The 27,863-nt window shown below is 40.4% G+C and overlaps 2 protein-coding genes across 2 annotated transcripts in view; both read left to right on the forward strand.

Moving 5' to 3' along the window:
• POLD1 (DNA polymerase delta 1, catalytic subunit) overlaps positions 1-27,863 on the forward strand; it is a gene marked incomplete in the record, with an annotated part of 178,980 nt that overhangs the window by 135,905 nt on the left and 15,212 nt on the right.
• Positions 20,806-21,800, forward strand: LOC140341150 (uncharacterized). The gene is given in 2 exon segments (XM_072426702.1): positions 20,806-21,273; positions 21,372-21,800. Coding segments are annotated over 2 exon segments (897 nt in total).

The raw sequence follows: 27,863 nt of genomic DNA on the forward strand, positions 1-27,863 counted from the left end.
TCATTAAGGTTTTGTTAACTGAATTCTAGGTCTACCTTTTCTCCAAATAATTTGTATGAATCCTTGCTCTATCTTCTTCCATTCAGCCTCCAAGTTCTGACCTCACATTTACCTATTCGGGCTTCATGAAATAGTGGTGACTTCCACAAAGAACGCAGTAGTGATTCCATAGAAATATTGAATGGGGCACCCCTGGCGAGTGCCTTTGAGATGGGGCACCCCTGGCGAGTGCCTTTTCACAGTGCCTTTTCACAATTAGAATGGTCTTGAAGGTGGTCCGTATAAAATTATTTGGGCTTTAGGGTTTGTGTACATAGTCTTGATGAAATCTAGAAAGATCCCATCATTCCAATCTCTATCACCATATACAGCCATTTCCAGCTCGGATTATCTAATGCTTTCTCCGCGCTAAGGACAGCAGAGAAGCGTCATTTAATTTTACAGACATTTATTGCAGCCCATCACAAAACTTGTTTGTAATGGGGAAATAGACATTAGGGGTGCTAGTCTATTCGCCAATATCATACACATGATTTTGATGTCTAAATTTAGGAGTGATATAGGTCTAAACGATCCGGCATCTAGAGGGTCCTTATCTTTCTTCGGGATCAATTTTATATATGCCTACGAGCCGGTGGATAGGCATTTTTTTTTATCAAAGAGGATGTTGATATACATTCTCATTAACGGTTCTTGCACCTCGTCACGTTTACTTTTACCGCCTCCTTTTATTTTATCTAAAAATTTCTGTCCCCTGCCTTCCTCTGTTGTTTGTGCTGAGTTAAAGGTTTCATAATATTGCCTAAAAATGTCATTAACTTTGTCTGGCTCAGATTAAATCTCCCGCTCTTTGTTTTTCCAACGTATTGGTTTAGCCATTGCCTTTTTAGCTTTTTTGTTAGATTTAGTATTGGTTTAGCCATTGCCTTTTTAGCTTTTTTGTTAGATTTGCCAGGAGTTTCCCCTAATTATTACCATAGCTGAAGACATTTGCATCCCTCCAGTTACGTATACCTTGTACAGTGAGGGAAAGAAGTATTTGATCCCCTGCTGACTTTGTATGTTTGCCCTCCGACAAAGAAATGACCAGTCTAATTGTAATGGTAGGTTTATTGTAGCTGTGAGGCACAGAATAACACCAAAAGAACCCTTAAAACCCCGGTGCTCAAAAGTCAGCGCTTGATGTGCATTGTAATGAGTCAAATAAGTATTTGATCCCCTATCAACCAGCAAGATTTCAGGCGTCCAGGTGTCTTCACTGTATGCAGGTAAGGAGCTGAGAATAGGAGCACCCTCTGTAAGGGAGTGCTCCTAATCCAAGCTTGTTGCAGTATCTGTATAAAAGACACCTGTCCACAGAAGCAATCAGTCAGATTCCAGCCACTAGCCACCATGGCCAAGACCAAAGAGCTGTCCAAGGATGTCAGGGATGAGATTGTAGACCTACACAAGGCTAGACTGGGCTACAAGCCTATCGCCAAGCAGCTTGGTGAGAATTTGACAACAGTTGGCGCGATAATTCGCGAATGGAAGAAACACAAAATAACTGTCAATCTCATTCGGTCTGGGGCTCCATGCAAGATGCAATGATCAATGATCATTAGAACGGTGATGAACCAGCCCAGAACTACACGGGGGGAACTTGTCAATGATCTCAGGGCAGCTGGGACCATAATCACCAAGAAAACAATTGGTAACACACTGGGCCGTGAAGGCCTGAAATGTTGCAGATCCCCCAAGGTCTCCCTGCTCAATATAGCACATGTACAGGCCCGTCTGCAGTTTGCCAATAAACATCTGAATGATCCAGAGGAGAACTGGGTGAAAGTGTTGTGGTCAGATGAGACCAAAATTGAGCTCTTTGGCATCAACTCCACTCCAGGGCATTGAAAATGGGTTGTGGATGAGTATTCCAGCATGACAATGACCCAAAACACACGGCCAAGGCAACAGTGGCTCAAGAAGACGCACATGAAGGTCCTGGAGTGGCCTAGCCAATCTCCAGATTTTAATCCCATAGAAAATCTGTGGAGGGAGTCTATGGGACATCAGAAGTAAACCTTGTAAGGTGGCATAATTTTCTTGTGGTATCACCTCTTGACTTTGTGGACACATTCTGTCCACCAAATTTTGAGGCGCCTGCAATACAATTCTTTGTGTCATCCCTGCATAAAAAGATTTTGAGCGTTGGGGCCGTGGATCTTCCAGATTGACAGCCATTGTCATAGCAAGTGGGATAGTCGCCCATCTGCCTTCATTCATATGAGCGGACTGCTGTATCACTGTACTGGGGAGGTTCCTGTGTAGCAAAATAAGAGTCCCTGCTTTGCTACCAATCACAGGGATCCAGTCGCCATCCCTACCCAAAATGTGGGTAGGAGATTGAATTCCTTTTCTCAAAGATGGGTCTCGAAGATGGCGCAATATCAATTTTCATCTTGTGAAGATGACTTAGTACTTTTTTAGGGCACCCGGAGCTCTTTAACATTCCATGTCACAATTCCTAGATTCATGTTACATCTTTTACTTTACTGATCTCTTTTGTTAACTGTGTGACTGGTTGTAATGAAATGGAGGGGGGTCTGGATGCTCCAATATCCCAACCTTACTGGAACTGTTTTCAGAATGGTACTACTTAACGTTTTTGAGAGTTTGTCCATCATGTAGACCCAAGGAGCCCCTTAACCATCCTCAGATCCTGATTTATATGTTGGCCCTAGTTGAGGGTTACAAAAGTAAAGGGAATGGGGTTTGCTATTTAAACATACGCAAACAATTTGAACAATATTTATGTTTTGTTTGTCTTCTTTTTTTCCGGGATGGTGAGTGCCGTAACCTAGATTTTGTCTGGAGGTATTACTCCTGATTACTGGATCTCTTACTGATAGCGTCTCAAGTTTTTAGACCTTATGGGTAATATTGCCTGTCTGAACCAGCGAACTATACTATTTCTTTCACCGTTTTCTATCAGTTCCTTGGGAGTTGAGTTATGCGAAAGTAGTCTTGGTGAACCATATTGATCTCATTGTTGTATAGCGGTTTGTTGTTAATCATCATGCTCAGTGGTTGTTCTATTGTCTAATGGACATCACATACTTGATGGCCTCTTTGGGAGCTTTTAACATCATTGGTATGTCTCCTTGCAGCATTATTTTGATTGTTGCTGGGTACATTAGCATGATTTTTTTTTATGATGTGCCAATGTTTGAAAGATCAGAGGAAACGCCTTTCATATTTTAGTATTTTAGTAACCGTTCTCCAGAGTAATCCGTGAATTTAACAAATTTATGCCCTACTGCCACCCGGTCTCGTTTTGCGCGAAAGGCCTATAGAATATGTTGGTGATCAGCCAAATCCAAATAGCATGCACTAACTGCTAGGTCTTTGGAGCTGTCAGTGAGCATGGGGCCAATTCAATATACTTTTTCTACCTTGCAGGGTGATGTTATATTCAGGGCATGCAGGATTACTACTGTGGATAGGTATAACAGATCTTTGGTACTCACATGCTCAGGGAATCCTATAACTCTTAGGTTGTTCCTACGAGCTTTGTTCCCCCAAGTCCGCACCTTTTCTGCAAGAGCCACCAACTGGGTGGACATGGGTGTAATCCATTTAGAGTCTTGTGCGGCAGGATTTTCCACTATGTCCACTCGTTGTTCCAACTCCCTTGTATCGTGTACTTTCTTTGTTAGCTGTTCCTGTTTTTTTTGTAGATGCAGCTGGGGGGTATGCAATACAATTTTTGATACATCCTCCTTAAAGTGCCTGGCCACTGCCTTAGCCACTTAGTTGTAATCTACGATCAGGTCTTCTGGCCTTGGCTCGCTTTCTGTGTGTGCTGCTGTTGTCTACTCTTTCGCGTCAAAAATCTTGGACACGCTTGCCGGTCTTGAAGAGGCTTTTCCGTCTGTCCCGGGCCTCGGGGCCGGTCAGATACTTGTCCAGTTTTCTGTTCTTGTGTCTTTTCAACATGTAGTCGTTCACTGGGTTCAATGTCTGTGAGTGTGGGGGTAAATCAGGACAGAGCTCCTTTCCGCGCGTCTACGACATCAGGCGCCAGAACCAGAAGTCCAACTAAGCATTTTGTACTTTGGAGTGGGTCTGCATGATGCATCCAGAATTTATTTATCTTAAGTAGATAATTGGGTAACACAAGTAATCATTAAAACGGCATAAGTCATACAGTAAAATTGTCACAATGTACAATTTATATTAGTTAGTACAGTTCAAAAAGATTTATTGAGCCAATCAATCATAAAAGGTAATGAAATGCACTCAGTAATCGAACATGAGTAAAATGTATAAAAATACGGTAGGTGCACTAGTGGAAATTGGGTTACATACTTAAATGAACTATGAAGAAATAGTGCAAGGAGCATAATGGAGAGAAGGTCCATGGCAGCAACATCATAAGATCTGGATTAGTCCTGAATTTACCTTATGACGCATGGACTATCCACCAACTGCTGCATTCCAACACTCTGTGGCTGTCCACTTCTGGTTTACCCCTCCTCCAGGGGGGAGGGGGCATCTTCACATAAAAGACACAAGGGAGAGAGGACACTGACGGGTCCCACTACACGCTGGACCTGAAGGAACTGCCTAATAGCCACATTATGCAGCACAGGGCATCTTTACCTCAACTTTAGCTTCTTTTTGGATTTTGGTAGCAAAATCCAAGTTTCTGCTCCCTGGGAACACAGCTGAAATGATTTAAACCTGTCTTGGAATAACCCTTGGTTTCCCTTTTATTTTTTTTTTTTTTTTTTTTTCTTAAGACTTTATATGATATGTACTTGGATGTGAGAATTTTTGAGGAAGGGGAAACATATCTTTTATCCTTGTTATTTAAGGTTAGTGTTTTATTTAATGGAACTAAATAGATTTTTGTCATCCACATATTTAGTATGCTAGGCAGATACACAGGATTTTTTTATTTAAATTTTTTAGATACTTACCTTTATCTGATAGAATTACAACACTATTATTATGCTGAGAAAATTAATTATCCAATAAACTCCACTTCTTCTTGTGTTCTTTATAGAGTAGACATACAGCACATATAAATCATACAGGCAAAGATACCAGTTTTTCTTTTGCTATTCATAATCTTTTTATTATTTTTTCTTGGTTTATTTATCCTTTAATAATTATTTTGCTAGCTGCTGTGGCCTAAGCGATTCCAGTCCTGGTCCAGGGTAATGTGAGCCACCATTACTTTGTTCAATGAACATGCATTTTTATTGCAAGTTTGATTTCTTTTGGTATCATGTATTGTGCAAATATTGGTATATATAAAGATAACCCAATATCTCAATATTTTGATATTTGAAAACTTTTTTCCTCTTTTTTAAAGAAAATTCTAGTGTACATCCTATGTTCCAATACTCCTGATAAAGCATACAGGTTCTGCGAAACGTGACGAGTTTGGGCCCTAGTGCCCGATACAATCTTGTAACCTGGGTATTGGAGTTTACATAAGAATTGCCATCACTAATTACACTGGGGAACGCATTTTTTGTTGAGTTAGATCTTACACCTGTTTTTTTCTAATTTTTGGGTGGTGAATCCAAAAATGACCCCAGTTTTTTGCTTTCACGTCCAGTTTTTACAATACAGGGTACCCTCAATTTAAGTCAAAAAACATACAAATTTTACATACAATGTAAAAATATTGAAATAACTTGAATGTACTGTTTATTTAAATTTCTTTTGTTCATACAAAGGATTTATGGTTACTCTATAACATTTCTTTTTACAGTAAAACATTTGAAAATAAATCGGGTAAGCGGTCAAGGTAAAAATTTACGCTTAAAGCTTTTCCTGGAGTGTTCAGTGTTAGGACAATCCTGACGGATGCTCCAACAATAGTCAGCCATCATATGTACATCCGATCTACCCTGATACCGTCCTTCCATGACCTTCAAATCTGGGTAGAATCATTCACCTTTCTCATGATTGACTGCACCATGGTTTTCCGGGAAGTTAGAAAGTTGGACCTTGATGCTCATATTGCAACCAAGCATTTTGTAGCTGTGCAAGAGTTTCTGGACAATTTCTGTGTAATTATATTCTTGTGTGTTTCCAAGAAGGTCCTTGACAATGGCTTTGAATGATAACCAAGCATTCTTTTCGACTTCTGACATTGTCCTGATGAAATGTTCATCTTTAATGAGCTGCTGAATCAAAGCTTTAACAAACTGCTTCATCAGACCCAGTTTCATGTGCAGAGGCGGGAAAATTATAATCTTTCTATCAACACATGGCTCATGTAGAATGTTTGGATCCCCTGGTTTTAGGGCAGATCTTGGAGGCCAATTCCTTTCCACCCAATGCCTCTCACAAACTCTGCTGTCCCACATGCACAGATAACAGGGATTCTTGGTGTATCCGCGTTGCTGACCAAGAAGGAAGCATACCATTTTAAGGTCAAACCAGATGACCCAATTGTGTTGGTGATATTGCAACAACTCAATGATTCTCTTTATGTCTGCATATTCTTCACAAAGAGAAACTGAATGGCCTATTGGGACTGACCCAAATATATTGCCATTGTAAAGGAGGACACACTTTAACCTCCGCTTTGAACTATCGATGAATAGTCGCCATTCATTTGAGTTATAGATTGGAATTCCCAATTCCTCCATTAAACCAGGTGTGTTATGGCACTGCACAAAGCCACTGTTAGTTCCAAAGTACTGCAGAAATGCAATTTCTCTGGTTCGAAAGTACACTAAGTTTGTTTCTTTTTCAAGTAAGTTTTTCTCATGCAGTCTTCATGCTAGGAGTTCTGAAGCCTTCTTCAGTAGTCCCAAATCACGTGCCAAATCACTCAACTCATGCTGATCAAATCTCTTACGAACAGAGTCCTCTTCATTTTCAAACTCCTTATTATTGTTGCCACCTAATTCATCACCATAATCATGTTCTTGAAGAGAGGGTAGTGTAACGAAAACCAGCACTGGGATTTCATCTGGATGAGCCACTGGGCGTATAGCCGATGGTAGACTAGGATACTCTGTTACATTTATTTTTCTTGTTATATCCTAAAGTTTTCACTATACAAAAGTACCAGTCACTGAAATGATCTCCTAGCTCTCGCCAAACCAAAGGTATAACCATTGGCATCTTATCACGTGTTTCATTTGTCCACATCTGTAAACCCTCAACACACTGTTTGCACACCTTATGAGGGGCCCAAGACTTATCTTGATCACTAAGTTTAACTTTGAAATATGCCAAATAGGCTTTCTCTACAAATGTGCTGGCGTTCGCCCTTTGACTGGGAATGGTGAAACTGCCACAGATATAACAAAATAAATCGGGGTTCTTTAGGCATTTATGAGGAGAAACAGCAGAGCCAGACATGATCTGAAAGAAAGGACATATGTGTGTAAGTAGAAAAATAACAAAATTAGAAATGGTATCCACCAACAGAGTCCCTGGGGGTAGATGGGGAAATTTGTATGTCTGTGTCTGCCGCTGAGGATGCACGGAAGCAGTCAAAAGAGAGGGTTGCATAGGCCAGTTCTGTAATTGGCATTTCCGTCATTTAGGAGTGCCCAGATGTTTAGGCAAGTCCCCAGGATGATGGAAAGATGCTGACTTGTCTTCACAATAGTCTATCAGTTGAAAGAGAAGCCCCATGTGTTCTTGGTTGTTTGCGGTGCTTGCAGGATGGGCCAGAGAGCACATTTTGAGGATAAAGTGTGCTTAGACATGTCAAGCTGCAGTTGGAGTTCCATTAAAAGTGTCTTGCAACTTGGCCACCCTCATTATGGCTTATTTATCAAAAGGACAGACAGAATGTGTGTCTTCAGGCCCCAAAACTCTATGAGCTCTGTTGATTTTTTTGTTCATTCGTTCATATGTTCATACCTTAGGTTTATTTAAAAGACTATTAAATATGACAGGAATAGAGATTAACTCTATAAATTCAGGTATTTCTCAAACTCTTATAGTGTTTTGCTGATTTCTTTTTGAGGGAGTCATGTGGTTATCATCATCAATATCATCTGTCGTGTCTCTTAAGTTTTCTTAGTTCAGTCATTTTTGAGTGGTAAATGTCCTCTGGGCTGTCATTACTCCTGGTTATACTCTCTTTTGTAAAAACAGTGTCAAATGAAAGCGCGGTGGTGTCCCTCTGTATGTGAGAAGTGATCTAAAAGTGAATGTGAAAGAAGAAATTGTTGATGGAGCAAGCAATGAGGTTTGAGGCATTATGGGTGGAGTTGAATGTGGGGATGTACAATACACAATTAATTATGGAGCCTGCACTAGGCCCCCCAGTGCTAAGGAAGTAATAGAGAATCAACTACTAGCACAGACAGAAAAAACAGCAAAAAAAGGAAATGTTTTAATCCTTGGAGATTTCAACTACCTGACATTGAGTGGAGTAATGGCACTACAGGAACAGCAAAAGGGAGGAAATTTGTGAATTTAATACAAGATAAATTTATGGTAGTTTATAGAAGCCCCAACTAGAAATGATACTCTGCTGGACCTAGTTCTCTTTAACAATGCAGAGCTTATATTCAAGTGGAATATAAAAGAGAATCTGGGTAGCAGTGACCATAATTTAATTTCATTTAATGAAAGCTGTAAACAGGAAGCAAAAACAGGAAAGATAAAAACATTTAATTTTAAGACAATTTTCCAAACATTAACGGCAGCTCTCTGTGACTGGGACTGTTCTCAAAGAACACAGAACAGAAATGGGAATGTTTCAAGTCTATTCTACAAAAGCACACTGAAAAATATATTCCAATGGGTAATAAGTTTAGGAGGCTAAAATTATCAGTTGTGGCTTTAAAATGAAAAGACAGATTGCAAAGGAAAGTAAGGCAACCCCCCCCTCCCTAATTAAAAAAATATATTATTAGCAAAAGGATCAGATCTGCCTATGTATTAAAGGATGTCCCTGGGTTGGTATTTGGGGATAAAGAAAAGGCAGATTTACTAAACACTTTTTTGAGGCCTGTGTACACAAAGGAAAATGGCAGAGCTCAAGTCCAAATTCATAATAGCAATGTCACTGCCTTTAATGAGTCACAATGGCTCAACATTGATATGATTGAGAAACATTTGGGCATAATTAAAGTTGACAAAGCACCAGGACCCCATGAACTACATCCATGTGTCCTCAAAGAGCTGAGCTTTGTTATTTCAAAGCCATTATTTATAATTTTTAGAGACTCTTTAGTCACTTGCATGGTACCAATGTATTGGCGTAAGGCCAATGTGGTTTCTATCTTCAAAAAGAAGCAAAGTAATTACCAGGTAATTACAGACCGGTTAGTTTAACATCCATAGTTGGAAAGGTCCAAGAGATTTTGATAAAGAACCACATAGAGGAGTTTCTGCTAGAAAATATTATTATGAGTGATAGTTAGCATGGCTTCAAGAAAGACTGAAGTTGTCAAACAAATTTACTCTCTTTTTATAAGGGAATAAGTAAACAGGTAGACAGTGGATATAGTGTACTTGTACTTCGCTAAAGCATTTGATACAGTACCCCACAGACGGTTAATATGCAAATTAGGAGCAATAGGTTTAGAAAAGTCAATCTGTAAATGGATAGAGAATTGGCTTAAGGACCGCAGCCAGAGAGTAGTGATAAATGATTCATACTTTGAATGGTCTAAGGTTATTAGTGGTATACCCCAGGGTTCAGTGCTGGGACCTTAACTGTGTAACATCTTATATATGATATAGAGTTTGAGATTAAAAGTACCATTTCTGTGTTTGCAGATGACACTAAACTCTGTGTTGCCCGAACTTTTTTTAAAGTTTTTTTTTATGTTTTATAAAAAAAAAATTTATTATTAAATTTCTAAAATTTTGGACATATTTCGGCGAGTTATGCGGTAATTTGGTGAATTATAAGTAATAATTGAGTAATTCGGTGAATTATAGCCTACAATCTAAAATAAATTTCCATGCAAAAAATTTAACACTTTTTGCATGTAAGTACAGAAGTTTGGAAAGAATTAGAATACCCGGCGTTCGCGTACGCGTCCCTCGGCGATTCCTGATGATGTCCGTGCATGCGCGCCCATCGATGGGGGTCATAGCGGGAAATTCAAATATTTTGTATTTGATTCAATACAAAGTTCTGTATCCAATCCAATACAAAATAATACAAAATATATTTATGTGGTTTTGTCTATAGGTATGTGACGTTGGACACTAGGGAGGTGTTTTAGAAAAATATATTACTATACAGTATACCGAATTATCGCATTTTCAGTATTTTTCATTTATTTATGTATTCTTGTTTAAGCTTATTTTTGTGTATTTTAATTTTATTAAAAGTATTTTTTTTTTTTTTACATGATTGTGTGTTTCAAACATTTTTTATATTCATGATATCTACTAGACCCTTGTTTGGACATATTTCTGTAAGTTACAGGTCTACAATTTAAAAAAAAAATTCATGAAAAACAGTGTAACGCTTTTGGTACAGAAATCTAGACATCAGTGTAACGCCCAGGTGGTTAATTCCATACAGGATGTCTATAATCGACCTGGATGTATCGTTTAATTGGCAGCCAGATGGCAAATGACATTTAATATAGATAAATATAAAGTTATGCACTTGGGGGATAACAACATGCATGCTTCATACTGTCTAGGGGGAATACATTTGGGGGAATCAGAAATTGAAAAGTATCTGGGGGGTCTGGTAGATCAAAGAGTTAATAACAGCACGCAATTCCAAGCTGCAATATCTAAAGCTAGTAAAGTACTTTCTTGTATCAAAAAGGAATGGACTGCAGAAATCAAGACATAATCTTGCCCCTGTACAAAACATTGGTCAGACCTCATCTGGAATATGCAGTCCAGTTTTGGGCACCTGTTCACAAAAAGGTCACTGTGGAATTGGAGGGAGTGCAGAGAAGGACAACTAAACTAATAAAAGGAATGGAGTAGCTCAGCTATGAGGAGAGATTAGCTGAACTGAATCCATTCTCCCTTGAGAAGAAATGTTTAAGGGAGATATGATCATCCTGTATAAATATATAAATGGTCCATATTGAGAACTGTCTTCCCAGTTATTCACTTTGAGATCATTATAAAGCACACGGGGGCATTTTTTGTGCCTGGAGGAAAACAAGTTTTTAAGCTCTGGATAAGGAAGGGATTCTTCACTGTAAGGTCTGTGAAAATAAGGAATCAGTTCCCTCAAAAAGTAATTTCAGCAACTACTATAGATTCCTTTAAGAAAAAGCTGGATGCTTTTCTAGAAGCACAAAATATAACTGGGTATCAAGGCTTTAAAGAAAAAATAACAGTGACTGTTGATCCAGGGAACATTTGATTGCCTCATGGAATCAGAAAGGAATTTTTTTCCCCTGTTGAAGCAAATTGTACCAGGGGTTTATTTTTGCCTTCCTCTGGACCAACTATGTCCATAGGGTTTTACATCTGGGATATGTTTATTTCCCTAGTGGTAAACTGGATGAACTTTGGATGTCTTTTTTCAACCTAACCTATTATGTAACTATGTTTCACATGTAGGTCAAAATTTGTTGTATGATTTGAAATCTGAGCCCATCATGATGACACTTAGAAGCTTGCAAGGTGCCTCAAGAGAGGGAGGATAACTTATTAGAGCTCTATAGAGAGGTAGATTGGGGCTTTGCACTAACCTGTTTGCCTACTATATATGTGTTGGAGGTTGCATGTAGCACCCTCTGTGTTGGGCCCCTCTTTTGTCTACACCGAGCCACTGGAGTTACGAAGACCAGAAGGATCCTATTTCCCATGATCAGTATCATCGCTTGTTTTTCCTAATTTTTCCTGCTGATTCTTGCCCATTGCTGAACTGCCTTAAAAGCCATGAAAACTTGATGAAATTCCCGGTAGGAGCTGATGCTGCTCAACTGAACCTTACATTCGACCAAGTGGACCATATGTTGTGGAGCTAGTCTGCAGATGCAGATGACTTAAGTCTAGCACTGCTGGCATTTATTCAGAGCTAGCCCTTTTAAGACTCGCTTTAAAAGTAGGTTGATCACTTGGGCTACTATAGGAAGCTGCCTCATTGAACAGCTTTGGGCAAGATGTGCATTTTTGATTTCCTCATTTCCTGTGTATACCAGAAAAAGGATATTGTGGACCTGGAGAGAGTGCAGAGAAGGGCAACTGAAGATGGAATAGAGGAGCTCAGCCATGAGTAGGGATTAGCTGAACTAAATCTATTCACCTTTGAGAAGAGGCGTTTAAAGGGGGGGGGGGGATGTGATCACCCTATATAAAAATATAAGTATTCCATATAGAGAACTCACTTCACAAATATTCACTTTAAGCTTCTTGCAAAGGACAAGAGGGCACTTTTTGCGTCAGGAGGAAAAGAAGTTTAATCTCTGCTTAAGAAAGGGATTTTTCACAGAAAGGTCTGTGAAAATGTGGAGTGGGCTCCCTCAGGAAGTAGCTTTAGATTGTTCTAAAGATTGCTTTAGGAAAAGGCTGGTTGCTTTTCTAGAAGCACAGAATATAACTGGGTATTAAAGTTTAAAATTAAAAACACTAGAGATTTTTAATCCTGGGAACATCAGATAGCCTTGCAGGATTAGAAAGGATTTTTTCCCGTTGGAGGATATTGAACCATTCTTTATAGGGGTTTTTTTGTCTTTCTCTGGATCAAATATGTACATAGGGTTAATTCTAGCATATGCTAGTTTATAGTAATTTTATTTCCCTAGTGGTTGAACATGATTAACTTTTTTTCAACCTGTGTAACAAAAGAAATTAATTTCTCACTGGTGAGCCCTTCCCTCTATTCTGACTTAATGTTGCTTTACAAACCATGGTTGGTGCCTGATTTGCATTGGCTAAAGGACAAGAGCTTGACTCTTAAGGCTATTATGAAGAATGTGTCCAGAATTCGAAGCACACATCTCTCTTAATGGAAGCAGACTCAAAAACTGACTGCTAAACCTTTTTCCTCCAATTCAAATAAAAACATTTTTAGGATTTGTAAAACCCTAAAATCCTTTTTTTTAGAGCCAGTTGAAGAAAACAGCTCATACCATTCTGTTTATGCTCATGAGTGGAGGCATGTGGGTGTCTGTGTTCCTTTTTTGGCTCAAAGAAAAGGGTTTTACCTTATGATTTAGAAAGACCCTTTTAAATTAAATTAGATCTCTCGTTTTTTGGCTTGGTATGCAGTTGAATACTTAGATATAATCTCTGGCTACTTTTTGGCAATTTTGCCACATATCAACACATCAAGGACTGTAGCTGCCAAATAGGCTAATAATCTCTATTTGAGATCTCTGTGTTCAGAACAAATTGCATAAAAAAAGGTAGTCTAAATATTTGTAATAATATTCATCAAAGTGTGCACTAAACAACCTGAAACTGCACTTTAAACATTTTTAGTTTGTCACCAATAGTTTTTAACTATTTTTTAAAAATAAATCATCCCAATCAATACCTGCAAGTGGTAGCACCCTTTTGAACACCGGCAGGAAAATGAGAAAGGGCAAGAGCCAAACTGCGTTGGGAACCCCTAGGGTTCCTCCAGAGGTTTTAGGGGTTCCTAGAGCAATGACCAATCAGTGCCTTTTAAGTCAGTTATCACAGACACCAAATATCGTTTTGGCTATCCGTAGGTATGGCATTCTTTTCTACTCGCCATCAGATTAGGAGGCATTCTTCCCACTGACCACCACACCAATATACTGTGAACTGTTTATATTTAAATTGGCAGGGATTGCATAAGTGAGTCTGGAAGGTAAAAAAAAAATAAACAAATAAAAGGGGCAGGCCTGTTTTAGTCTGTCGCAGCTGTGATCTGCTGCATGTTAGTTACTGCCACCTTTCAATACTTAGGTTTAATTAAGCTATAACCCTGTTAATAAAATATATGGTTTCCAGTTTAATAAATCAATTTGTGTAATAAAGTTCAGCAAAACAAGAAACCTGTGTATGCTCAGTAACAATCCAATGCATACAGCTTTTTGACACATACACGTTTCAGTTACCCCATATCCTGAAACTGAATGTTTAGTAGTATTGTCTGCTTTTTCCTTTTTGAAGTCAAGGCTAAAAAAAAAAAAAAAAACTGGTATGTAGTTCTACTGTAGACAATCTGTAGAATCTGCTGAACTGATCTAACAGTCCAGACCACACTCTCTCCCTGTAGAAGCCTGCACTACATAGGCAATCATATGCTAATTCATACCAACCAGCCCTATACCTCTTTCCTGGTCTTATCCTCCCCCAACTAAATCCCCTTTTCCATTCATTTTCTTTTCTCTCTTTTTTTTGTCTAATTTTTTGGTGACCTTGTTAAATGTTGCAGTTGAGTACAATACTCCCCTTCAGCAAGGCATGTGCTGTAATATATTCCCTTTATTTCCCTCATGAGTGTAAATTTTCAATGTTGTGAAATATATTTTTTTTATTTGATGAATATATGTTTCCGCCTTTTTTATTCCTGCAAAAAAAGTTAAATATAGAATGTTAAAAGTAAAACATAAACATACGTTTGGCTCAATATGAAATATGCTATATAAATAGTTTGTAACTTTTTTTTTTATCCCATCAGCTGAGCACTACTTTTTTCACTGTATATCCTTACAGAATAGATCACAGCTTTGACTAATTTTTCTCCTAAGATACTCTTGTCAACCTCTTGATCAACCGTTTAAACAGTTTTAGGCTGGTGCTGGTAGTGTAATGACTTTGGGAATATTTTCTTGGCACATTTTGGGCCTCTTCAGAGGGGAGCATAGCAAATGCATAGCTGCCTGATATGGAATTATGCCAGCCACACAAGAGAGAGCTCTTTTGCCAGGCCCCCCACCTTTGATTTAACTACTATCCCTTCCCTTTTGCCTTATGTAGATAAAACATCTTACCTGATAGGGTTAAGCTTCTGGAGTTGGTGTCTTTGAGTCGGTTCACGGTCAGGCCATGAGCCTACATAAGAACAGAAAAGCTCAAACATTTCGCTGACCTCTCCACTTTACAGGTAAACCACTCCTAATTGATGGCCATGAATAATATTCTAGATCAGACTACTGTTTCTACTCTGCAACAGGCTTTCGCGTTGGAGTGGCAAAATTGATGATTTTTGATGATTCTTTACCATATCTGGGGATTAAGCTGACTTCCGATCCTCTCCAGCTTTTTTATTCAGATTCATGGCTCGCTGTTTAAATACATTTTTGCAGATTTTAACAGATAGTCGTCCACCCACCATCTTGGATTGGAAGGGTGGCCTCAATTAAAATAATCATTTTGCCTAGGGTTCTTTACTTGTTTTGAAGGCTTCCTATCAAGTCCCACGTAGATCCTTGGATCAAGTTCATTTGGGGCCGCAAAGGGAGCAGGATCAACCGTGCCACAATGCTAACCCTCAAGGCTCAGGGACTTCCTAACTTCAGACATTATCATAGAGCTGCCCAGGTTGCACAACTCTTCCTCACCACTCTACTATTTCACAAACCCCAATGGGTAGACATAGAAGCCCATCCGACTTTGTTCTAGAAAAGGCCTCCTTAATGTGGGTTTCCTCTCGTAACAGACCTAAGATCACATGCCCTCTCTTCAAAATTTTCTGTTGGTGTGGGACAAAATGAAACACCTTACTAACATTAGCTCGCCTTAGACGCCCCTTGCTCCGCTTTGGGGGAACCCTGAGTTCCGGCCAGGTGTTTCACCCCATCAGTTTAAATGGTGGAGTGATCATGGATTTAACAGGGTGGGAGACCTAATTTTTGGTAGGAAAACAATTTAAATCATGTAATTCAAACTTTGCAAATACCCCCCTCTGAATACTTTGGTTATGCCCAGCTTCACTCTTTGTAACTTTTAAAATGTCCCAGGGTAAAACCCCCTTACTGCAAAACAACTTTTGAAAATACTTGTAAAAGGTTAGCAGATTCCTCCGGGCAGATATCAATTATTTACTCTGCCCTATCAGTCCCCACCTCCAAACTACCTACCATACATTAAAGCTTGGGAAAAGGATCTACATCCATCATGGGAGCTGGAGAAGTGGATTGAAGTAGCCCTCAGCCTACCAAAGATCTCTCTCAATGTAAGCTTTATTGAACTGAACTACAAAACTATAATGCGCTTGGTGCCTACCAGGATTGCCTGGAGCTTCCCGGGATCCTCAAAGTTATGTTTAAGAGGTTGCTCAGGTGTAGGGGACATGAAACACATCTGGTGGTCTTGCCCGGTTGCACAAGAATTCTGGGGAAAAACCTTTGATCTCATTTCCCAAATAATACAAAGTCCCATCTCCCCCAACGTAGAGAGTGCCCTTCTCAGTAAAATCGACATACTTTTGATGAAACATACTAAGAAATTTTTCAACTATGTGCTGCTGGCAGCCAGAAATGAATTGGCATAGGCTTGGAAATTGGCATCCATTCCGTTAGCCCCAACAAAAACTGAACTGGATTAGGATCAACGATAAGCTTACGTGTACTCTCAAAGACACACCTCACGTCTCTGAAATTACCTGGGACCCATGGTCCGCTCATTGTTCCACATTTCCATTTCCTTCTTGATGTGGATCCCCCAACCTACATCATCCCTCCTTATTTACACCATACCCATTTACACTTTTCCACCTCTGTGTATTAAACTGGTGGTTTGTTGACAGGAGATCTTTTTAATGTAACTGTTGTGTAATTTTGCAGTGATATCCAATAAGATTATCTCTGTATAAATGTAAAAAAGATGCTTTTGCTTTTCCTGTGACTGTTTATGTTTTCCAACCCTTTTGTTTACCTTGTTAACCCACTTTCTTTACTTTGAATAAAAATGTATTGTAATAAGAAGAGAAAAGGACTGTTAGTTCACTGTTGGAAAATGTCTTTGATGAAGCAGCTTAGAAAAAGTATTAGAGTTACTCTATATCTCATCTTTCCAAGGCCACATCCCTAAGTCAAGTCATAACAAAATAGGTAGCAGCTACTCTCCTTTCAAGCCATGAAGTTGACTTTCTGCCGTGTCCTGGAAAGACCTGGGGAACCCGGCAGTAAATCCTGGCTTCTGCATTGCTTGAATCTCCCTTCTGAATCTCTTCCTGCAATGTCCCCTCTTGCCGGCCCTGCTTCCTCCTGCGCTGGTTGATTGCCCCAACTCTGATACTCATTCAGCTTCTTCCTTGTTACTGCTGCCTACATCGATACATCTACCAGGGGCTTCAGGTTCCACAGCCCTCTCGGAGTTGATGACACAGCAGTTCACGACCCGGTTCCTTATCACTTCCTGTGGGCCACTGTGCCTAAGAAGACGAAGAAGCCTCCATTCATCATGTCTGCTGATTCTAATGTCTTCCTGCTTTTGGGAGTGCTCGATTCCCAGATGGTTTTTCCTCCACCAGCATGGATGTTGGCTCGCATGTCCATCAGGATCTTGTTATGGCTTCTGTTACTTTGCTGGTTGATGATGTAGAGTGCCATTCCTGTCCACGCTTCTGATGACCCTTCTGCACTTGAAGGTGCAAAGGTTGGTGAGATTTTCATCATGGTATTGTTGTCAACTTTTTAGCTAAATCTTTCTTGCAACTAGTTAATCATTTAACCCCTGCAGTGTCTCAGGGTTGCAATGCAGCTGTTGGTGTTTGGGCAAATTTTGTGGTTCCTGAGCTAGTCCCTTCCCCTTCTACTACTAGAGTGCTTTCTGAATGTCACCTAAAGGGGCAGCACAGCACGGTGGCTCAGTGGTAAGCACTCTCACCTTTCAAGTGCTAGGTCCCAGGTTCGAATCTCGGCCAGGACACTATCTGCATGGAGTTTGCATGTTCTCCCTGTCTTTGCATGGGTTTCCACCGGGTACTCTGGTTTCCTCCCACATTCCAAAAACATGGTTAAGTTAATTGGCTTCCCCCCAATTTGACTTTAAACTGTGGTAATGACATGACTATGATAGGGACATTAGAAGGACAGCTAGTGACATGTCTATGAACTTTGTACAGCACTGCGTAATGATAATAATAAAGAAAGTTATGGTTTGCGAACTTTCGCCTCTTGCTTTTCACCTTTCTGAATCCACTTAGGGAACGTTTTGGAAATGTGTATATATTGATTTATTGTCTATTCTTCCCTTTGCTAAGGATTCTACATTTAAATCTGAAAAGGGTTCAAAAAGGTCTGGAGAGCATGAATGGGCACCATACAGTGGCAAAATCCTTAAACAATTGGCTTCAAGCCTTCTGTATTTTTTGCTATTGTAGTGTCAGAAAAGTCTCCTGAGTAGTGGCCTTTTTCCAACATATTTATAATATTTTGGAAGCATATAAAAATATTGCAGGTTTATCCTGGTTGTATTATGATGAGGCATTTTACCAAAAATTTTCAGTACACTCTGGTATGAAATAATGGTGTAAAAGATGGGTTGTGGCTAAATTTACTTCTTACTCAGCCTCCCACTTATCGGCCTTCCCATGCCCCTTTTTTAAGTTTTACAAAGTGTTTGTTTCGCCTGTAACAATATAGTTTGTAAATTTCCAGCTAATTGTAAAACCAAGCACAACTGTGCTTTTTGTGGTGGTCAACATCCTGTCTGTTTTAAGAAAATTGTAGCTCAGAAGCCTAGTATGGATCTTTTTCTCAAAGGTTGGCACCCCGTGAAACTTCTAGAAATGCTTCCATGATTTGTGGCCTGCTCAAACAGGGAGGTGTTCATCTTAAATAAAAGTTTTACCTTTGCTTTTTTTTTTTTTATTACAAAAGTTCCAAAAGACCTTGTGGTTTTCCAGAAAATGGCAGTCAAATAGGATATTTGCGTGATTGACAGCGTCCAGAATGCAGCATAAACATTAGGACATTGAGAAAGGGTGAACTCAACCCACTAGCAACAGTCTCTGCCATCAAATCAGCAGAACAACGCTTGCTTTTTAATGTACGCACCCTTATTTATTTTATATAGCTCCATAATGTGTTTACTCACTATATAAATCAAGTTTATTATAAATAATAATTGCTAGCTGGCATCATGACCTGGATGGCATGTGTTAGGAATGACACCCATACAGTTGTGGACAAGTAATGCGGTGACATTAGGCAAAAGGATGGTGGACCAGAAACAGAGCGTTGGTCACCGAGAGCAGTAGCAATGTGTGGCCTCTGGTCAGCTATCGCCAGGGAGACCGCATTGGTAAGAGTCATGGAGAGCTGGATGTAGTGCATCGTCAATGCCACCCAGCAGTGTACAATTTTAGTGAATGGAGTACTGACAGGCAACAGCAGGAGAAGGAGGCAGTGGGGACTGCATTAGTAACTGGCATCTCGAGCTGGGTGTAGTGCATTGTCAATGACACTTAGAAGTCTGTAATACAATTTTAGTGAATAGAGCACTGACAGCCGGCAGCAGCAACAGCAGGAGGAAGAAGCGGTTGACCCTGAGATGGAGAGTGGACGGCATTGGTAACTGGCATCTAGAGCTGGGTGTAGTGCATCGTAAATGACACCCAGAAGTGTGTAATGCAAATATATGAAATTTGTGATTAAACGTAGAAGGGTCAAACCAAAATGTTTTGTGCACCAGCACTGTTGCTGCGGTCTGTGGTGTGGGAAGTGGTAGGAAGGTAGATGATATTGCTAGTTTGCATCATGAAGTGGATGACATGAATGCCAGCGGAGAATCAAAAAATGCTGACTGGTGGTGCAGCAACTGGCAGCACAGAATTGGGAGGAAAAATATTGTGTGCCTACCCTGGAGCAAACAAATACTGGTAATGATTAAGAGACAGAATGTTCCTTCATAGCAGCTGAAGAGAAGATTACCAGTCTTGTTTTAGATGCAGCTTTTGATAAATCAGGTGAAGATTTACAAAATTCTGCTAAAGTCAAAGTGGTTGAAGAAACTTTAGACAGTGGTGGGACAGAAGTAGTAGAAGAAATTACTGTTGTGTCTACTTTGGTTTCTCTTGTGGCAGAGCAATCCAAAGTTGATGTCCCAACTACAGTGGAATCCAGTGAAAAAGGGGCAGGCTGAAATAAGTGTCCCTGTTTCATGTTAAGTTCAGACTGCTGAAAGTATTACTGTGGAAGATGCTTTTAGTGCTGACTGAGGTGCAAGCTGATGAATGTGTTCCTGTGTGGACTGGGGAAAAGTTTCCGCTTACTGAAGTCCAAGCTAAGAGATGGAATCCTGTTTCAGTTGAGTCTGAAGATTAAGAGAATGAGGGAACAAAAGAGAAAAAGGTTGAGGCCATCACCTATGTTGACAGTATAGAAGCTGTAGCTATTAGAGACATTGGTGAATATGAAGAGGCTGAGGCTTCCCCTCACATGGACAGTGTAGGGGGCCGTAGCTAATGGGGACATTGAATGTGAAGTGGTTAAGGCCATAACTTATATGGCCAGTGGGGAGCCTGTAGGTGTTGGTGACAGTAGTGAAGGGAAGAGCCTGAAACTGTCCCCTACATAAGTTATGTAGAGGCTGCCGCAGTTTGTGACTTTGGTGAAAATGAAGACTCTGGGGTAAATGTTGCTGCAGCTTTAGAAAATGTGGCTGCATCTAGCAAAGTCTTTGAGAGACCTGAAGAAGTTATAATCAATGACAACAGTTCACAATTAGAAAATTATTGTAGAAGTGAATGCTAAAAGAAGGTTGGGAAACCTGAAGCCTCCAAATCCAACCAAGAATAAAGAGAAATGTGTAAAGAAAACTTTCCAATGTAAGCTGTGCAGCCATACTTGTCCCAGACACTCAAATCTTGATCGTCACATGCACATAAGAACTAGTTCTGGGGAGAAGCTGTATGAATGCTACATTTGTCATGTTCGTTTTACAGAGGGTGCATTGAAGATTACAGCGACAGCAACCATGTCCTTCCCGAAGGCGCCTATCTAAAGGTTCAATAAGAATGTTGATTGTGCTCCTGCTCCAGGATCATATGATGTAAAGATGGCTGATGGTCTCAAGGGACCCGTGTCATTTGAGAAATCTCAAAGGTTCGGAGGAAAAGAAAAAGGTTCTAATGGTGAAGGACAAGCAGACACTGAGAGAGTGGAACCAACATCTCCTGTGCAGCTGTGCAAACATACTTTGCATGGATCTAAGCCAAACCTGAGACAGAAACTGGAAAAAGATAAAGAATTCCAAAGGGAAAAAAATGAACTGGATGCAATAGACAAGCAGATCATCTGTCTTCAAGCCAGCTTTCAAGAACAAATTGAAACACTGCAGAAAAGTTTAGCTACATCAAAAGCAGCTTTAAATCCCTTAAAGAAAAGAACTTTCCTTTCTCTTTTCTTATGGAAAATCAAAAAGAGGTGGCCACTCAAAATTAAAGTTTGGCAGAGGAATTAAACCAAACCCAAAAAGTTGTAGTTGAGGAACTCAAAGGAGAAAATAAAAACCTGGAGAATTATCTATCAAATTCCCAAGAGCAAAAACAGGACCTCAGACTGAAACTAACCAGCAAAGAACAGGAATATGAGCATAAACTGGGAATTGCAGCATCTCAGATAAATGAGCAGAGCTTGACTTCCCTGCGTCAGGAATTGCAGCATATACAGGAAGAAATGATGAAAGAGAGGGGCCTGTTGGAAGAGGAGCTAGAGGGAACACTAGATGATCTTGATAAAATGCAAAAGGAGGCGGCCGCGGAGAAACTTATTATAGAACTAGAGCAAGAACATCAGCAGAGGGCACAAGAGATTCCACAGCTAGAGAAAACTCTTCAAGGCAAAAATGCAGAGCTTGAAATTGCAAAGGGAGAAACCTGGACAAAAGCAGAAATTGCGGTCCAAGCAAGAAGGTTCAACCAAGTAGTAAAGATACCAGAGACAACTTGGTCCAGAGCACCGGGTCTCTAAAAAAAATGAAATTGTTTTGTGTGTTTGTTGGCCTAGAAAAAGAAATACAGAAAGGTCTTCAATGGCAGCTTACAGAAAGGATAGAGCAAAAAATTGCAGGGCAGTGCAGACACCCTATCCTGGGTTGATTGTATTGGAATAATGTGTCCAACCCCACACACGGAACTGCTGCTAGCCCTTACATGCACTGGTGGTTCCCAGGTGACATCACAGTCATCATCATCCTCATTTTTATCTAAGCCAACCTCTGCAAATGCAGCCACTGATGCAGAACCCTCACCTAGCAAGTGCTAACCACACTCTCCAAGGGTCTCAAAGTCTGCCTCCTGCTCTGAAATTCGCAATGACATATCCTCAGGCTGCTCGTCAAACAACAAGTGGGAGTCATCGGGAGGTACAGGCACATTTGCCACGCTAACTCCTGTCTTTGCTCTTGTCACGGCTGTGCTGGGTTGCTGCTGCAGAAGAAGAGTCTGCTGCACTTGAGGCCCCTGAGACCCAGTCAACAATACTCTCCACATATACTCTCCACATACGTGGCTGTATAAATGTAGTACGCCCTCTCAGTAAATCTACCAGCGTATTGGTGCTCCACACACATCTCAGACCTGTTTGACAACTTGTGCTGCTGCTGTCCTACAGTGGCGGACTCCCAGGGAGTATGCCCCCTGCCAGATACTGCAGGTCGCCAAACACCACGCCTTCCCCTGCGTCTACCGCTCATTTTACTTATTCGGGCAAAAATGCACCTGTACCAAACAGTTTCTTTGATAAATAGCAAGTGTTATCAGCATTAAATATCTGTATTTTTTTGAGAAATACAGAAATTTTTCTGGCTTTTTTGATAGCAAGTGCTATCAAAATGAAATATCTGTATTTTTTGAGAGAAATACAGAAATGTTTCTGGCTTTTTTGATAGATAGCAAGTGGTATCAGGAATTAAATATCTGTATTTTTTTGAGAGTAATACAGAAATTTTTATGGCTTTTTGGTAGGAAGTGGAATCAGAATGAAATATCTAGGTTTTTTTTTTATAGAAATACAGAAATTTTTATGGATTTTTTGATAGATAGCAAGTGGTATCAGAATGAAATATCAGTATTTTTTGGAGAGTAGGACAGAAATGATTCTGCCTTTTTTGCTAGATAATCAAGAGGTAGCATCAAAAACTTACATCTTTGCCAAAAGATGTGCTATGTCGGGTTCTTGTTTACAATATAAAGGAGGAAATAATGCGCCAGGCATGGCGAAATGGTCCTATGGATTTCGATGGGGCACCTCTTCAGCTTTTGCTTTACCTATCCAGCCATACCTTGAGGATGCGTCGTGTAGTACGACCCTTGTTGGATGCTATTGGCACTTCACAAGTCTAATATGAATGGGGTTTTGTTTTACACAGACATTCCCAGTTTCCAGCGCTGTTTGAGTTTTTGCAAGTGGCCCCAGTAGACATTCCCGACTGGTTGGAGATACCTCTAGATGTTCTGCCTCCCTTTACCAGGGGCGCAAGACCACGAAGCATATTTTGTGCGCGCCAGTCCAGTCGCACGGGTCAGCTGATCTGTCTACAATCAGGCCCTAGATAGGATTGATCGTCACATTTGGTACCTGGCTTTACTATTTTTTGGTTATGTACACCTCATTTGGGTGGATAGCTGTATGGCGAGACATTTTTTCCTTATCACTGAATGGACTCCTCATAATTTTATATAGTTGGCTGGCAGTTTTATGTGAGACAGTTTTTTTGCAAATTGTTTATTACATGTTGCCTTGCACTTTTCAAACCAGTATTTTATTATCTGATGTTTGTGCCTCCATCAGGGGCTGAGCTCAAGCAGTCTCTCCAGATTATCTAGTTACTAGGTGCTCTGGATAGACTGCTGTGTTTGTGCTCTCCATGAAGTTTGATTTTTTTTCCTCCCATTTTTGCACTGTATGATGATGTGAGAGATTTGTTCTATTTGTACTGTTGATGTTTGGAGCACTGGAGCGGGTTTACATATTCATTGATATCTATTGCTGCTGTTGGTGGGCCATAGCTCACCTCTGTGGAGTACCACTTCCCCACTTAGGGCTGCTCCACCTTCTTCCAAGGATTTTATTCTTCTTGGAGCATTTAGGATTTTTGGTGGTGCCTTTGTGTGTATTCTCTATCCCCTAGTTTTGTGGTATCTGAGGCATCACCTTGTTCTTACCCCCTTCTTTTTCCCCTTTCCATGGCATTACAAATTTTTTCTCCAAATATTAAAGGGCTAAGTTCGCCTACTAAGCATTCTATAGTGCTATGAAAAATTCATAGATGTAAATGTCAGGTGGCATTTTTGCAAGAAACCCATTTTCAGTTTGGGCAGATTCAAAGAATGACCGATCGTCATTTTGACAAATCTTACCACAGTACCTCCGCAGACTCCAAAACAAAAGGTGTGAGCATTCTACTTCATAAGTCACTTCACTGGGCCCTTACGGCGTGTCGCTCAGATCCAGAGGGCAGATATATCATGATTAAAGTCATAGTCGATTCTCATACCTTTACCTTTGTAAATGTTTATTTCCCTGACACTGGCCAAGTTACTTTTCTGGAATCTTTGCTGGCAGTGATTGCAGATATCAGTGAAGGCATGTTGATTGTAGAGGGGGATTTTAATTTGGCCTCTCAATCCGTCTGTCCGATGTGACTAGGGGAGCGTCGGCTATACGGGATGCAGCCCTACGAAAAATCAAACGCCTTCTGCATATGCATTAGTTGGTTGACATTTGGCTTATCCTTCACCCAACTAAGAAGTATTTTACCTTCTACTCCTCCGTGCAGAAATCTTATTCCAGAATTGATCTTTTTCTTGTCGACCATTTTTCCATACCCAAGATCATTTCCTCCACAAAAGGTGTTGGAAATTCTATTTCGGACCACGCCCTGGTCTTGTTATCATTGCAAACATCATCCAAGGTAGCCTCAGCTTATTCCTGGAGGCTTAATAAATCTTTGTTGAGTCTCCAGAGGTACACACAAAAATTGTCCTTTTTTGAACTGAATGAGTCCTCAGTGGATAATCCACTGTCCATCTGAGAAGCTCACAAATGCTAAATCCGTGGTGTTTTTATCCAGCAAGGCCATAAGTGTAAGATAGAAGAAGGAAGCAAGACTGAACCAATTACTGGCGGATTTACATAAATTAGAAATTACTCACAAACAACAGCACACAGTTGAGATCGAGCAACAAATCATACTTAGCAGAGAACATATCACGGAACTGCTCTGTTTCAAAGTGAAATTTGTTAACCAAGTGCAAAGGATATTACTATGAATATTCTGGTGTGGTGGAGCACTGGCCCAGGCTGTCTGGGAAAAGAGGACGAGAACGTATATCCCCATTGTTTCTTCTTTTTCCGGTGGATTGGTCCATACTTCTTCAGACATTGCGGAGACCTTTCAGGGTATTTTATGCTAAATCTTACAACCTGGATGCCACCAGGTCAGGAGAACCTGCTAACGCTAAAGCAGATTTATTCAGAGAATATCTCAAGTCTTCAGGTTTGCCCACTTTCCCAGGGCTGTTAGTGGAATCTTTAGGATTACAGCAGAGGAGTTAGCTTTGGCTATTTCAAGTGCGGCATCCGGGAAAGCGCCTGGTCCTGATGGGCTCACTTTGCAATTTTACAAGAGGTTCCTGTCAGTGATCACTTCAAACCATTTAGCAGCATTCAACGCCTTGACGGGTGGGGCAGTGTTACCTAGAGACACATTGGCGGCCCAAATTTCTTTGCTTCTCAAACCTGACAAATAACCCAACCGTTCTAGCTATAGACTGATTTCTGTTAAATTGTGACCTTAAATTTTTTAGCAACATTCTAGCTAAACGCCTTACTTCCTTGGTTCAGGCTATTATCCACTTAGACCAGAGGGTTATTTTGCCTGGCTGCAAAGCTAGAGACAATACAATCAGAACACTGAACTTCATTAATTATGTACGTTCACATGGGTTTCAAGCAATGTTACTAGCATCGGATGCCGAAAAGGCTTTTGACCGCGTGGATTGGGACTTTTTGAAATCAACACTGGTCCATATCGGTCTTACCCCCCCCAATTTAGTAACGTGGATCGAACCTCTATACTCTCTCTACTCCAATGGCTCAGATTAAAGTGAATGGTGTGTTGTCAAGGCCCTTTTCCATCAGTAAAGGCACCCGGCAGGGTTGTCCCCTCTCCCCCCTCCTATTTTTTTTGATTTTGGAACCTTTTCTAAGACATATCAGGAATAACCCTAATATACAAGGTTTTTGTGTGCAAAAGGTGGATCACAAAGTTTCTGCCTATGCAGATGCAGATACTTTTTATGTTTCTTCTCCCAAATCTTAGCTTCCTAATCTTTTGGCAGAAATTACCAAATACTCTAGTCTGTCCAAATACAAGATCAATCTACAAAAATCTGAAGCGCTCTCTATTTCTCTTCTAGATAGGATGGTGGAGGCGTTGTCCCCTTTTTTTCCTTTCAAATGGGCAAAATCTGCTATATTGTATTTAGACACTTGTCTTCACTTGTCAATGTAAATTTCCTACTACTTTTAAATACAGTTAGAAGAGATTTACAACGTTGGAAACAGAATACATTCTCCTGGTTCGGCAAATGTAATATTTTAAAGATGAACGTGATGCCCCGTCTGCTTTATTTACTCCAAACTTTCCCAGTTCATGTGCCTCAGCAAATACTGTGTAAGTTTAGACAAGATTCCTTCGCTTTGTCGGGGGGGGGGGGAAACCAGCCGGCAGCAGATTCTTCAGTTGCCGAAAATGAAGGGTGGTTTTACCTTCCTGGACCCTCTAGTGGTTCAGAAGTTTATATATTTTGCACGACTGATTGGAGTAAGAATAATGCTCAGAAACCTTGAGTTGCGCTTGAGAATGCACTTTCACCAGTTCAACTAGCTGGAGCGGTGTGGGCCCCACCTGATATACTCTTTTTATGTCTTAAATTTTCCTTAATAGGGACTACTTTGAGTATGGTACAGAAACATTTTAAAGCGACTGGACTAGATGTTTACCCCTCCCCTATTCTAGAACATATCAGGTTCCAGCTCGACCTTTCTGATGTTAGATTCTGTTCTTGGAGGGAACGTGGGGTTTTTAGAGCCTCTTTTTCTTCAAGGTTCAGAGTGGCTGACTGTTTCTGATCTTCAAACTGAGTATTCCCTCCCAGAATTGGATACTTGGTGTAGCATTCAATTGCGCTGTTTTTTGAGCTTCCTCCATCGACTAATTTGTGCATCCCCTTTCGCAGTTGGGGTCTGTCTGTGTGGCCACTAGCCTCATGCATGGGATCCTGTCATTAGTTTACCAATTGCTTGTGGCAGAACTTGCCCCTCCGTACTTGCCATATATTACTAAGTGGGAAAGGGACCTTAATGTTACATTTTCTCCTGAGCAACGAGAATGGCTCATATATGCAGGTCATAAGGCTGCACTTAGTAACACATATAAACTACTAAACTACTCTCCCATTGATATAGAGTGCCGCCACTTCTAGCTAAAATGTACCCAGGTGCAGATGACCGATGTTGGCATTGTAAAGTGGATGCAGGTAGCTTTGCTTCACATATTTTGGGAGTGTACTTTGTTAACTCCCTTTTGGTCAAAAGCAGCGAATATTGTAAGGGGATTGACTGATGTGAATTTTCGTGACAAGCCTGAATTGAAACTCCTTCATTTGAATAAGGAAAAAGTATCCTAATTCGGTGCCTAAACATCTTTTAAATGCAGCGAAAGCGTGCATTCCCGCGTTGTGAAGACAAACCTCTCCCCCACTCTAACCCAATAGTCTAGACGAATCAATGGGATTATGTCCACGGAAGATTTGACTTCTTCCCGTGACGGGAGATCAGATAAATTCTGTAATTTTTGGGTGCAGTATACTGCCTCCCAAGCTTATCTCTCAGTGATGTGTGGGGTTGAAAATGCTGATGATGTATTTTAATTACTGCGCTGATGATTGACTTGCTCCCATCTAATTTCATTGATATTGTATCCAGCCCTATTTAGTCTAGTCATTAATGACACTACCCCCCACCCCC

The sequence above is a fragment of the Pyxicephalus adspersus genome, chromosome 11 (assembly GCF_032062135.1).
Source record: "Pyxicephalus adspersus chromosome 11, UCB_Pads_2.0, whole genome shotgun sequence".
Lineage (NCBI taxonomy): Eukaryota > Metazoa > Chordata > Amphibia > Anura > Pyxicephalidae > Pyxicephalus > Pyxicephalus adspersus.